Source organism: Cygnus olor, chromosome 11 (genome assembly GCF_009769625.2).
Source record: "Cygnus olor isolate bCygOlo1 chromosome 11, bCygOlo1.pri.v2, whole genome shotgun sequence".
NCBI lineage: Eukaryota > Metazoa > Chordata > Aves > Anseriformes > Anatidae > Cygnus > Cygnus olor.
Genome location: NC_049179.1, coordinates 19,162,184 through 19,174,919, shown reverse-complemented (window position 1 = coordinate 19,174,919; position 12,736 = coordinate 19,162,184). Strand labels below are relative to the sequence as shown.

Sequence of the window (12,736 nt, the reverse complement as noted above, 5' to 3'; positions counted from 1 at the left end):
GATCCAAGCCACTCAGTTCTCCCTGTAAGAAAAACAGGGTTAAAAAGTGCAGATGTTGCTCTAGAAACTGTTTCCAGGACTTTTTGGAAAGCAGCAATTGAGCGAGAAGCCTATGGGCTGATCTGGCACGGTGATCCTGGCCGGCTGCTGGAGGTGGCCATGCTCCCCGAATCAGATGGCAGTCCCCTTGGGATTTCTGAGCTTGGAGTGCTTTGTTCTTCAGGGAAATGAAAGATGCTTGGCTGACAGGAGACATTTCTTCGGAGCATCACCCCTGTAATTAATAGTTGAAGCTGGGGAGACAACTGAGGATGTATAGATGCAGGTATTTGGACTTTGCAGAGTACCTGCTGCAGGCTGGGTCTTTTGTGCTTAAATTATGTAGCACATTGTAAATAATACACTAAATCTGCTGACATTCAAGTCACATTTCTGTGGTATTTCTTCAGGCAACGATGTGATGAAGCATCCAGGTGGGGACACTTCGCATCTTTCACTGATCCCGTCCCTCCCTGGAGAGGGAGATTTGATTTTCACACCTATTGTAAATACAGACTTGCTAAAGGTCTAACTTAAAAGATGAAATCAAGTTCAATTTGAATTTAATTCAGACCTCTTTACACTTCAGTTCAAATGATGTTTGAAGGAAATGGTTCCTTCTTATTGCTCATTAAATGCGGGACAGGTCATGTTTTACTGTCCTTTTTATGACCGAGCCATTTACTGCCGCAGTGGCTTGGCCAGCTATGTGATCATTTAATCATTTAACGACATTGTTTTTCTCTGTCTAGAAGACCCAAGCATTTTTCTTTGCAATGCAAATAATGAAGTGATCTGGCATTGCCTGCCTAATGAAGCAAGGAATCCTTCAAATCTAAAAATTTCCTGAAAAGCAATGCAAAGAGCGTGGCAGGAGAAATGGTGATGAAGTGCCGGGTAGCTTTCAGTCCCCGTTTTGCCAGTGTTTCCTAGCACGATGCTGCAGAAACACCTTCTATTGCAAAAACACAGCTTTGTTTCTCACAGTAGGGAGAGCCAGGTCTCCATCAGGGGCCATTTTTGGGTACAGCAGGGGCTCTGAAGGAAATCCTTGAGGATAATGGGGTGGGATTTTTCCTTTTACCAAGCACAACTTTGAAGTGGAAGATGCAGTCTCTTCTGCTGTTGTGGAGCACACACGTGCGGTAGGCTCATGGGATGTTCAGATGGGGCAATCACTAAGGCTGGCTCTTGCTTCTCCATTTCTGTAAGCTCCTTAAACTCCTCCCTGAGCAAACGTGAGAGAGGAACTGGATTCCTGCTTCCCATCTGATGAACGTGTGCTCTCCTTAACTGCTCCTCCAGCAGAAGTACTCCCCGCCTTGCCCCTCTGCTCAGACACCCTGACACATGCTAGGATTGATTTAGAGCTGCCTTTGTCAGGCAGTGTCTTAAAACACAAACCAATGAAACAATAAAAAGCAATAGCCTGATACTAATGAAACACATTGTAATTAGAGCTGGCTGGGAATTCTCCAGTGAAAACAGGCTTTGATGGAAAAAGGCGAATTCTCCGATACTGCTATTCCATGCTAAGCACTTCAAGTGCTTCAAAACCTTGTGCTGGAGTCCAGGCGTGATTTTCTAGAAGCATTGCTGCTCTCCTGCCTGCCTGCTTCATACCCAGCCCTCAGGATGAAGGCGACCCTTTCATGTTGCCCTTCCAAGCCAAAGCAGCTGGCCAGATTAAACCATCCAGCTCGGAGCTGGGCTCCTTAGTTCTGGGCTATTCTGTGTGTTCAGGAGCAAAAGAACTGAAACTCCATTGTTCACATAGTTTCCAAAAGCAACGAGACAGATCCATCAAGGGTTAGCAGATAAAAAAAGCACCACTTCTAGCTCAGGAAATCCCCAAGCCATAAATTGTTCGTGGCTGGGAGGGTGCAGCAGGGAAGTACTGCTGTGGGGTGGCTGCTCTCCTTCCCAGACCATCTACCTCTGTTGGCAACAGGCTGTTGAGCTGCCTGGATCCAATGTATCAATGGCTTACAGAAATTGATATGATTTCTTTTGGTTTTACTGCTTTATTGGAAAGCATTCTGGGAGCTTCATCTTAACCTGAACACATTAAAAGCTTCCAAATTTCCTGTGGTGGTGCCTTAGTTTTCCAAGCACAAAGTGTGCTTTTGGGCAAACACTTAACTGAGGATCCTGGTTTCCTCCAGAAGGCAGCTCTGCTAAGAGCATCAGCTAAAACTTTACTTGGCAAATCCCAGTAACAGAGCACGATGCCACTCCATAAGTACTTAAATTGGACCTCACCGAGGACTGTGTGCTGGGGCACTTCACACAAAGGCTCAGGATGTGACCCTTACCCCTCTTCTCCCTCTTTCAGACGGCCGCCCGATTGGCGTGGAGGGGATCCAGGTGCTGGGGACAGGAAATCTCATGATCTCGGACCTCACCGTGCAGCATTCTGGCATCTACGTGTGCGCCGCGAACAAACCTGGCACGCGGGTGCGACGGACCGCACAGGGCAGGCTCGTGGTACAAGGTGAGCAAACTGGGTCTGGCAGAGTGACGATGCCCGCTTTGCTGTGCCCTTCGCATGGTCTCTGCCTGTCTCCCGGGCACTGTGATGGGTTGGTTTGGGCTTCTTGGATAGTATCAGACAAAGCACTTCTTTTCTACACATGGTTTTGCAGGTGGGTGTAAGTGTCTATGTCCCAGACAGGTGAGTAGTGGCCAGGTATCATTGAACTGAGGCCTCAGCTGCTGGGTTGCAGTGGCTTCCCACCTCCTCAAGGTATTTGGCTTGACAGCACGGGCTGAGTTAGTCAGCCAAATCACCTCTTACCCTCTGCATGGTTCTTAGTGATGTGGGGATGTGGGCACTGTTCTCATATGGGATGCCTCTGCTTGATGGAAACCATAGCTACAGTGATATCCAGTAGTGGATATCACTCACAGAGTATTGCTCCCTGACCTGAAATGGCCCAAGTAAATGTAAAGCCATTTCCAGGAAGTCAGCAAGACCCTTTGCTGTAGCAGTTGACGCTGCGTCTGAGCTCTTTGCCCCAATGTGGGTAAAGCACCCTTTGGGGTTCGTGCCCAGGGAGTGCAGGCTGCTCCCCTTCCCCACAGCAACTGTCCTGAAATGTCACTCGTAGAGGGTGATTCAGCCCAGAGCAGAGATCAGCACTCAAGAAACCGAGCAAATCCCTTCCACATGCTCCGTGCGACCAGTCTCCATGGTGAGGGGAGCCAGGCAAGTATTTCAGAAGGCAAACCCAGCTGGCAGCGTGCTCTGAATGGCAGTAATCCGCCCCTGATTACAGGCACTCACCTCCTCTTCAAGCTAGTCCACTTAAAGCATCTCGCACTCTCATCAGTTCACTCATTAACTATTGACTGATGATATCCTGAATCTAAAATTACACACCTCCTGCTGGAGCAGGCTAATTGAACCTTTCATGCTGGTGATGGGGAAAGTGCCCTGCTCCAGCCCTGATGCTCACCTGACAGGTCCTGGGAGCGGCTGCCGGTGATCCGGCACCGCAGGGCTTGTGCAGAGGCTGCAGTCCCTGGATGCTGGCATCCCTCTTCCCTTTTGCCTTGGCAGCATCAGGGAGCGATGCAGAAAGAGAATGTGTACAGGGCTGCTTGCTCCTCCTGAGTCCTAGGTGATAACAGGGGGGGAAAACTTGCCATCTCTTTTGCTGCTGCATTTTTGGGTGAGCAGTGCAACGAGTGGGCCTGGAAGTCCCCTTGTTAAGAGAAACAGAGCCCAGGTATTGCGAACAACCTGGCTGTACTGATACAAACCATTCAGAGCTGCTGCAGGATGGCTCTGCACGTGGTGCATGCAGCTGAGGCCGTGAACCCAAACGCAAAGCTGATGTCCAGGTACCAGGCAGGCAGAGCCGAAAGAAATTCCTCGAAAAATCTATGAAGTTGTAAAAATACAGCTATTGAATGCTGTTGGCTGCTTCAGTTAGCAATTGGATGAGAGGGCAGCACAACTTCTCATCGCTATGGATCAGCAGTTCTCAGTTTCTTTGGAGAGCTGAACAGCACCCCCAAGCAGGTGCTCTATAGTGTTGAAGTACATCCAGGGTAGGATTACTGTGGATTTTCACCTGGAAAACCGAGATAAGAATTTGTCCTCAAATAAAAAAAAGGAAAATGGAAAAATTGGAAAAGGAAAGGGTCGTCAGAGCCCTTCGCCATGGAAGGGAGTTGCTTCTGTGATCAGGATTAGCGAGAAGTGGGAGTGGTATGGAGAAGTGTGGCCAGGAGCTGAACCCGTGCTGCCATGCACAAAGTGTTCATGTTTTGGGGGCCCGGCCACCCCCAGGGGAGCAGCTGGACTCATCCCAGGTTTGCTCCCCCCTCCCTCTGAAGCAGCTTCTCCCTCTGAATCTCATTTTGCCGGAATTCTCCAGCTGAGAGGTACAAATGATTGCTGTTAGGTTTGTCTGGGAAGAAAACCCCGATAATGACTGACATGGAAGACTGGGGGGTTTTATCTTTGTCGAGACGTCAGCGATGCAAATTACATCCGCAAAGAGAAGAAAAGCAAAGAACAGGCCATCAAAAGCCTGGCTGGAGAGGAAGTTAGCACAGGGCTGGGACAATGGGAGCGTCCTCAAAGCATGCCAGGCCAGGTACTTGCTGCTTTTATGCAGGGCCCTTGAAGTGCCTGGAGGCACAAATTAACTTGCCCCGCGCCTTTTGAAGGAGGCACGGTTTTATATGTGGGAAAGCCGGGCAGAAAGGGCCACGCTTCCTGCTATAAGGCGAGGAGTTAGCTGGGGCTGAGAGCACATCCTCCCTCCTGCTGCCACCTCCGCCCCGCTGCGGGCTGCCAGCGGCGGTCCTCATCCTATAACAGCATCCCCAGAGGTGTCCCGTCGCAGGGCTCTGCTCTCGCTCCAGCCTTTCACGTCGCAGGCTCTCCTTCAGATCATCTTATTATCTTCCTGGGAATTCCTCCTCCCTTCAGAGGATAAGGCCTCAATCCCCCGCTCCCTCCCTCCCTGCCCTCCCCTGGCCGTTTAGGCTCCTTTGATCTCTTTTGTGAGGTTCTCCCACAAGAAAGTTTCCATTTTCTCTTTAAGATCCCAGCGCAGCCATTTGAATATTGCTTTGTGCCGGGCTGCGATTGAAAGCCTCGCGGGGGGAGCCGAGGAAGGGCCGAATGCTGAACGGAGCCGGGCCGTGCGTGTGGTGCAAGGGACGAGCAGGCTTCGGTGGCAAGGAGGGGAAAAAAAAAAAAAAAAAAAAGAAATCAAAGCGCTTTCCCTCTACCTCCTGCGCAATCTTTTGTGCTTTATTATGTGTTTGGTGTCATAACAAACTGATGGGCTGTGAATGGCCAGATGGTCACCAGTGTTCTCCGCTCCACGCTTCATTTCCTCCTGAAAGCTATGCAGAAAAATGAGATCCCATCTCATAAATGAGTGCCCATCTCAAGGCCGGGGTTTTGAAGGCTCCGCTGACAATGGCTGCCTTGTTCGCCCTGCTTGCTGCTGGCAGAGCCGGGCATCGCTCCGTGGTCCAGCAGATCCGGCCACCGCTGCGTTTCCTGATGTTTCTCCCATCGCCCCGGCTCGCTGGCGTTGGCAAGCCTTGGCTGCGGGCTGGAATTTGTCAGCAGAGGTATTGCGGTTACTGGTTTAGGCTCGGCGCTGTGGTTGGCCTCGAGTTTAGCCCCGGCTTAAATTCATGCTGCAAAAACAGCTCCAGTCCCTGCCGCGTGGGTCCGCGTGCCCCGGGGAGCAGAGCCCATCCTGTGCTCGTTTTCCTTGCCAAGGAAAGGAGCCGTGCAGGGACAGGCAGGAGCTCAGATCTCATCCGTCGGGGTGCAGGAGTGAGCTGGGGTGCCTGCGCCCTCTGGAGCATCCTCCCTGGAGCACGCAGGTAGGTGACACGGGGACATTCACTGCGCAGGAGCTGCAGCCTGGGCCATGCCGGGACGAGCAGGGCACACGATACTCGCTGACAGCCGATGGACAAACGTGTGACAGCCTCCCTGGTGTGGGCTCTGCCCGGCTCCCAGGGGACACGCTCACAGTGCCCATCTTTGGCCGTAGGAATCCCTCCTACAGCTTGAAGAGTTAGTTACTCACCTAAGCATCCGCACATCTGTGGGCGGTGGAGGAGAAGCAAAGTGAGGGGCAGTTCTTTGTCTGCCTCCTGCCATCTGATGCTGTGCTTGACCGATTGCCCTGCAGACCGGTCTTTATAACCTTATTGTGTATTCTGCTGGCCTGATTTATGAGATTTTGTGCTTTCCAGGTTATTCTTCCTTCTCCTCACCCCAGTCTCCCTCCCTTAACCTGCTACTCTGGGTGATTGAGAATTACTGCTTAGCGCTTCGGTGCGAGGGGCAGGGCATCACCTGGCCCTGGTACCTCGAATTTCCCTGGAAAAAACAGCACACCCCAAGCTCATGTCAGGGGCTGTGGCTGTGCAGCGAAGCTCCCTGTTCCCTGGGGTGGGGCTGGTGGCTATTGCTTTTTGATACCAATGTCACGCCTTTAAATATTCATTAAAACTGCGTGATCCCCTCCTTCCCATTAAGCCCCGAATAATCAGCGCTCCGGGTTCCTCGTGCTTCTGTTCCTATTGATGCGGCAGCAGGAGGGCATCTCCCCGCAGCAGTGCCTGTCCCCGCGTTCAAACCCCGGTGGCACCCAGCCCGTGTCCCTTCTCCGATGCTGTCAGGTGCTGGTAATGGGGACAGGAGCCTTGTAAGTCCATACAGTCATCTTTCAAGGCTTCCCGCTGGGGTCTGGTGCACCAAACACCCAGTTTCTGCTGCAGCCTGGGCCTTTTTGCTCCTTTTGCCGTGAAAAGGAGGAGGGCAAGAGCTGAGCGGGGCAGAGCAGTGCCCACAGAAAGCCAGAAGGAGTGGAGCAGCAGGAGGACAGAGCTCAGCACCATCCAGCGAGGGGCCACCCGCTCCTCAGAGAGTTTGAGCGAGTTGAACGGGGGGCCGGGGCTTTGCTCTGGTTGGGTTTAGCAGGACAGCGAAGAGGAGGGAGCACAGGATCCTTAACAAAGCTGCCGCCGGGAGCTGGGAGCTGGGAGCTGGCTGTGCCCTTCCTTGGCATCGTGTTTTGCACCTGCGAGTGTCATGGGCACAACCTGTGGGATGGAAGCACGGCCACTTGCAAAATAATTGCGCCTGCAAAAGCGCGCCAGCACAAAGCAGGGGGTGGGAGGTTAAGGGAGTCTTGAAAATCAGGTCTGTACCGCGACCCTAAAGGGACCATTCACTGTGGGGCAGAGAGGTTTCTCGCCCGTTTGGCCACGCTTCCAACTTGTATTGACCCGATCCTGAATTTTATTTTGATTTCTAAGTCTACGGGGAAAAAACGTGGAAAGGAAAAGAAGGGCAGCGCATCGATTGGCACCCAGGGAAGTTTAGCAGGAGGCTCTGGGATCCGTTAGGCTGCTGGGATCAGGTTCGTTAGCAGATCCGAGCGGCAGCAGAAGTGGCCTGACCATAAACTCCGCCAGGAGACACCCCGGACTGCTGACATAAGTCAGGGTTGCCATGCTCCGCTTCCCTTTGATTATTAAAAATGGAAGAGGGGGCTCCTCCAAGGCAGAATGGCTCTGCAGTGAGTTTCTGTGCCTTCCTGCTCGCAGGACTTACAGTCTGCATGGCTTTGCTCTTAGACGCCGGCACCTTTTGCTGCGTTTTGGCCCTGCTGCAGTGGTAACGGTGCTGGTCCCTTGCACACGTGCAGCAGGGGAAGGGTTTTATTGTCCTGTGCTGTCACAGCAAACCCCAAGGGTTCTTTTGGCCACGAACCACAAGGCTCTGCCCTGACATAGCAGCTCCTGCTTGCAGCCTGGGGACCCCTTCCCTGCCCATTGCTGGACCCCTTTGCTCCTTCCTCCTGTCTCATGCCAGTCCCATGCTTGGAAAACGCCTGTGAGCAGTGCTGAGCACATCTCCCTGGCTGATCTTGCTTTTGTGGAAAAATTTAACGCTGGCCATCCATTGTGTGACGCTGGTTGGTAAATTCATTACGGGCCCGTGCCTCTCATCTGTTTGTCTTCATTGTGGCTGCTGCTGGTTCCGCGTGATTTTTGGTCCCAGCAGCAACGTGGAGTGTATTTATCACTTTGCCCTTTGAAGCGTAACTGCTTGGATAAACTCACCTATTTGGCAGTGTTTTGCAGGCCGTGCTTTCTGTAGGCTGATACACTGCTTTATTCTGATAAATGATTTTAAATCTATTCTGAGCTGCTGGAAGCGGGAGAAATCGCTTTCTGTTTACAAACCCTGATGTTGAAGGTAAAAAACGTTTGGTCGTGAGGTGAGCAGCAATTACAGGCTCCGCGGAGTCTTCTCCAAGGCTCGGCAGGACCAAAAGGGTCCCGGGCTGCAGATCTGGGGTAAAAAGGGCTCCCCGGTCTGTTGCCGTCAGGAGAATCTGCAGCAAATCCAATATTTCCTGGGGACAGAAGAAGCTGCCAGATTGCTGTATGTACATCCACACTTTACAATCTGTTTGCTAATGCCGTACGGGTCCTTTGGGTGAGGCCATGGGGTGTTGCTCTGCTGTTGAGCAGGACTTCCCACCCACCAGTACCATCATTTCAGCACGTAGTTGCTGTCTCCCTTCCTCAGCATTCTTTGTGCTGTCCGTGCATGCTGGTTTTTGCAAGCTTCTCTAGTAGAGGGCTGACTTCTGCCAGGGTGATGGATGTGCTTGGTGCCACGCTCAGCAAAACACCATGCACGCTTTCTCTTTTATACGTTACCTGCTGCTTGTGCTGTGGGTTAGCCAAGTATACCTGGATCTGACGGCACCAAGACTTCCCTTCCCCATGTTCCCAGGCAGTTGAGGCTTATAGGAGACCAAGCTATGAGGTCTGTGCCAGGGCGAAGTGAGATCATCATGATTTTTCTCATCCTTCTCCTCGTTCTTCCCTGCAGCCCCTGCGGAGTTCGTGCAGCACCCCCAGTCCATCTCGAGGCCCGTGGGGACCACCGCCATCTTCACCTGCGTGGCCCAAGGGGAGCCCCCGCCGCAGATCACTTGGCTGAGGAACGGGCAGATCCTGGAGACCAGCGACCACATAAAGCTGAAGAATAACAACAGGTAAGTCCCCGTGCGCTGGCCAAAGCAGCTCCGGGTGTCGGGCAGCATCAGCCTGGAGTCACCCTGCGCAGAGGACTCACGTCACCTACCTTGTGGCCCAGAAGCAGCTGTCGCTGCAGGTGTATTTCATGTGATTTAGCTACAAACAGGATCAAAATGGACAAAGACAGCTCGCACTGGCTTCAGCTTTTGCACAGCCGGCTGATTTGAGGCAGATGTGAGCGTTTTGGAGCGGTCGGTGAAGGCTGGCAGCGAGCAGTGGGCTCTGTGAGATGTCCCAGTGAGCCGTGCAGCCTTGCTTGCTGTAGCCCCGTTGTGCTGGGCAATTGTTCGTGTCCTGGGGGGCCGAGATGGGCACGAGAGATCCAGAGGCGCTGCCGCCCTGCGGCTGGAGCACCTTGCTCGGGGAGGGCACTGGAGGTGGCTCAGCTTCAGCAGGCGAGGTGGGCGGCTGCCACGCATCCCTCGGACCGGGGCGCTGCTCCCTTGGGAGCGAGGCTGGATTAAAAGTCAGCATTTTGAACAATCTTGACTCCAGTGGAAAGGGGCCTGGGAGGGAGGTTGGCTTTCTTTCTACATTAGCAAAGGGCTAGTGTGAAGGTGGTGGTGTTCAGAAGCAGAATTTGTGGATTTGACTTGGGCTCTGATACAGTAAAACACTGGAGCATCCTCTCTGGTCCTACCAGCTGCACTTTGTAGGCTTACATTTCAGTGCTCTGTGCTTTATTATACCAGGACGTCAGTGATAGACCTTGACTGATGATGCAGGAGCCTGGCAAAAGTTTTTCTTTTGTCCTGATCCTCTTCTGGGTATTTCTGGAAGGACCAGAGGCTGTCCCTGAGGCTGGCAGGTTGGGTGCTGTGCCGCAGTGGGGGAACCATCCTTTAACCCCTGTACAGCGACCTGCTTGGGTGTGCAAATGCCTTTACCCCTGTTTGAGACAATATTCACGTGGAAGCTGGCTGCCACTGAACTTCAGCCCTTTATCTCACCGGGGAATGGTGTTCTCTCTGAGTACTAAATAAATAACTGCATTTCCATGTGGGGGGACGGGGATGTTTGTACTGCAGCAATGATACGGCGCGATGCTCTTAGCGTGAAAATTACAAGTTGACAACAGTTTCTGTGGAAATAGCATTGAACAATATACTGAAAAATAGTAGGAGCTGTGTTGTAAACCTAAATTATTGGTAGAGGTTTGTACTCTATAGTGTCATATAGCTGCTGTCTGTGTTAACAAACGTATCTCATGAATACAACCCCACCTCGATGGAAGGTCTGGACTTTCAGTGTAGCCTGTGCAGGCACTATGGCATGTATGGAGAACAGTGGTTTTATTTTTCTAAGGCTCTCTGTAATACAGCTGTTCGCTTTCAGGATTGAGGCTTTCATAGGCTTTATTATATGAAGGACAGAAGGATGTGAGTTGCAAGAAGGATAAAGTGTGGGTTGTAATAAGATCTTCTTGATCGGCGGAGGTTTTTCTGTGCTGGAAGTTTTTAAAAGCTTCGGCAAACTTTGTGCATGCACACAGACACCACTCGTTCCAGGCTCGTGGTGTTATAGTTCATGTTTTCTGAGGCATGTGTGCCCTTGTCATATGAACACACCAGAAATGGGAGAAGGGAAATCAGTGCATCCCCTTTATTGACCAGGTAAGACTTGGTTGGACTTGATGATCTGAGAGGTCTTTTCCAACATACATGACTCTATGATTCTGTGGCCAAAGACTTTTTACAAGTGGTCATTGAATCCATGACAAAACTCACACTGAGTCCAGATCTTTGTCTTTACTGGGTGCCTTGCCTGTGAAATCTTTCCCTTCCACTGCTCAAGGAAGGTAGACGTAGGGTCTTCGATTGTGGTCACGACTCCTGACCAGGTGCCAGTGCACTACAAGTGCATATTAACTGAGACTTGGTGAACATTGTAATAGTATTTTATGGCAATCATTTAATGCAATTTAGCTCCAGCCTTCTCCATTGCAAGCTAAATGATCAAATTACATTGCATCTGTCCCAGGCTGGGGGAGCTCTGCCCGTTACTGGGGCTCAGCTGACGTGTGGCATCTTCTTAAGCTATAGTAGCGCGATTGTAAAGCCGAGCCCTAAGGCCATCATGCTTCATAACATTCAACTTTTGGCTTCTTTTGCCCTAGTTTTGGTTTACTCCAACCCTCAGCTTCAGGAAAGTGGCTGTGCCTGGTGCTTTCCAAAGCTGTCAGTGTGAAAAATGCCCTTGCTCGTACAGCGTGGCTGGGTGCTCCATGAATCGGAGCCACGAATTCCTCCAGGAATCGGAGGAAACAAATCAACGACTGTTTTTTTTTCGGAGCTTTTTCAAGTTGTCCTTTGTTTCATTCCCATGGGCATGAGTAAGTGCTGTAACCCACTTAGTTCCAGGCAGAATCGGTTTGTGATTATGCCTTGGATTTATCAGCCTATTGCACTTGGAAAATATTTGTCCATGTAAAGATGGATCGCGAATCTACTAGTAATGAAGCTGCTAAACTGCACCGTGAGCTCTTTAATTAGATTACATGGTTTCCCAGAAAATTCATTTGGATTAAAACTCTGCTTAATATGGCAATAAAGGTCTGAATGCCCCCAAAGGGATTTTTTTTTAAAAAAAGACTAAATCATCCCAAATCGTATCATGTGCTAATTGATTGCAAAATATATCATTATGAAGAACCTCACTCTTGTAGACGAACGCAGCTAGAAGCGAGGTCCAGACCTGCAAGACATGGGGCATGTAACTGCAAACCCAAGGAGAACAAACCATCAAGGTCAGGGGGCTTCAGAAGACCGTCCTCTTTGAGGTGGGATGGCAGCTTCAGGGCTGGGCTCCCTGCAGGTTGGCCATGGCTGCTTGTACAACATCATGCGGGTCTCCAGAGCCACTCGCCGTGCGATTTCCAGCCTTGCAGTGCAGTAAAATAAGCCTTGCAGGCTGTGTCCGACAAATACCTCTTCCCTCGCGGTCCTTCTGATCGCCTGATGTGTTGACGGTTTCTTGACACATTAGCATTAAAGATCAGCCTTCTGCTGTGCCCTCTCCAGAGGTGGTGGTTGTGTTTGGAAAATGCCAGCTGTGTGGGAACAAAATATCCAATCGATGATTAGCAAAAATCAAAAGCGGTTGTGGGCTAGCGGATAATTGTTGATGAAAAATGCATGAAGGCTCAGGTGGAGGGAATTGTGGGGTTTTCCATTAAAAGCTGTGAATAAAAATCACCGAAGGGGCTGACGCTGGGGGTGTCTTGCCACGCGATGCCGGGGCTGTTGGAGTGATGCTGCACTCAGCTCTGCTCTCGGGTGGAGAACTCGGTGGAGCCTTTTGGACTTGGGTGGAGCTGCCCCTGATAATCAGAGATGCCATGTCCCCATTTTTCATGGGGTGATCTGGATTGATCACGATCCAAATGCCCCAGCCCGAGAGGTGCAGTGGGCTTTTCCAGCTGAATTCCCACCTGGCATCAGCAGCCTGGCCTGAAAGCAGAGGTGTCGCTGCAGGGGGAGGGGGTGGTGACTGGCCACATTAATTGTGGGCTTGTGGAAAATCCTGCTTTTTAGGTTATTACTTCAAAATTTACAAGGAAGCATGAAATAGCACCCAAATTACTGCTCTG

General features: G+C 51.2%; 1 protein-coding gene across 1 annotated transcript in view; it reads left to right on the top strand.

Annotated features, from left to right (window-relative positions):
• The window catches only part of IGDCC3 (immunoglobulin superfamily DCC subclass member 3), an 88,612-nt gene that overhangs the window by 61,473 nt on the left and 14,403 nt on the right, over nt 1-12,736 (top strand). The window contains exons 6-7 of the mRNA XM_040570021.1: nt 2,375-2,533; nt 8,939-9,104. Coding sequence (XP_040425955.1) covers nt 2,375-2,533; nt 8,939-9,104 — 325 coding nt within the window. The remainder of the gene's footprint in view (nt 1-2,374; nt 2,534-8,938; nt 9,105-12,736) is intronic.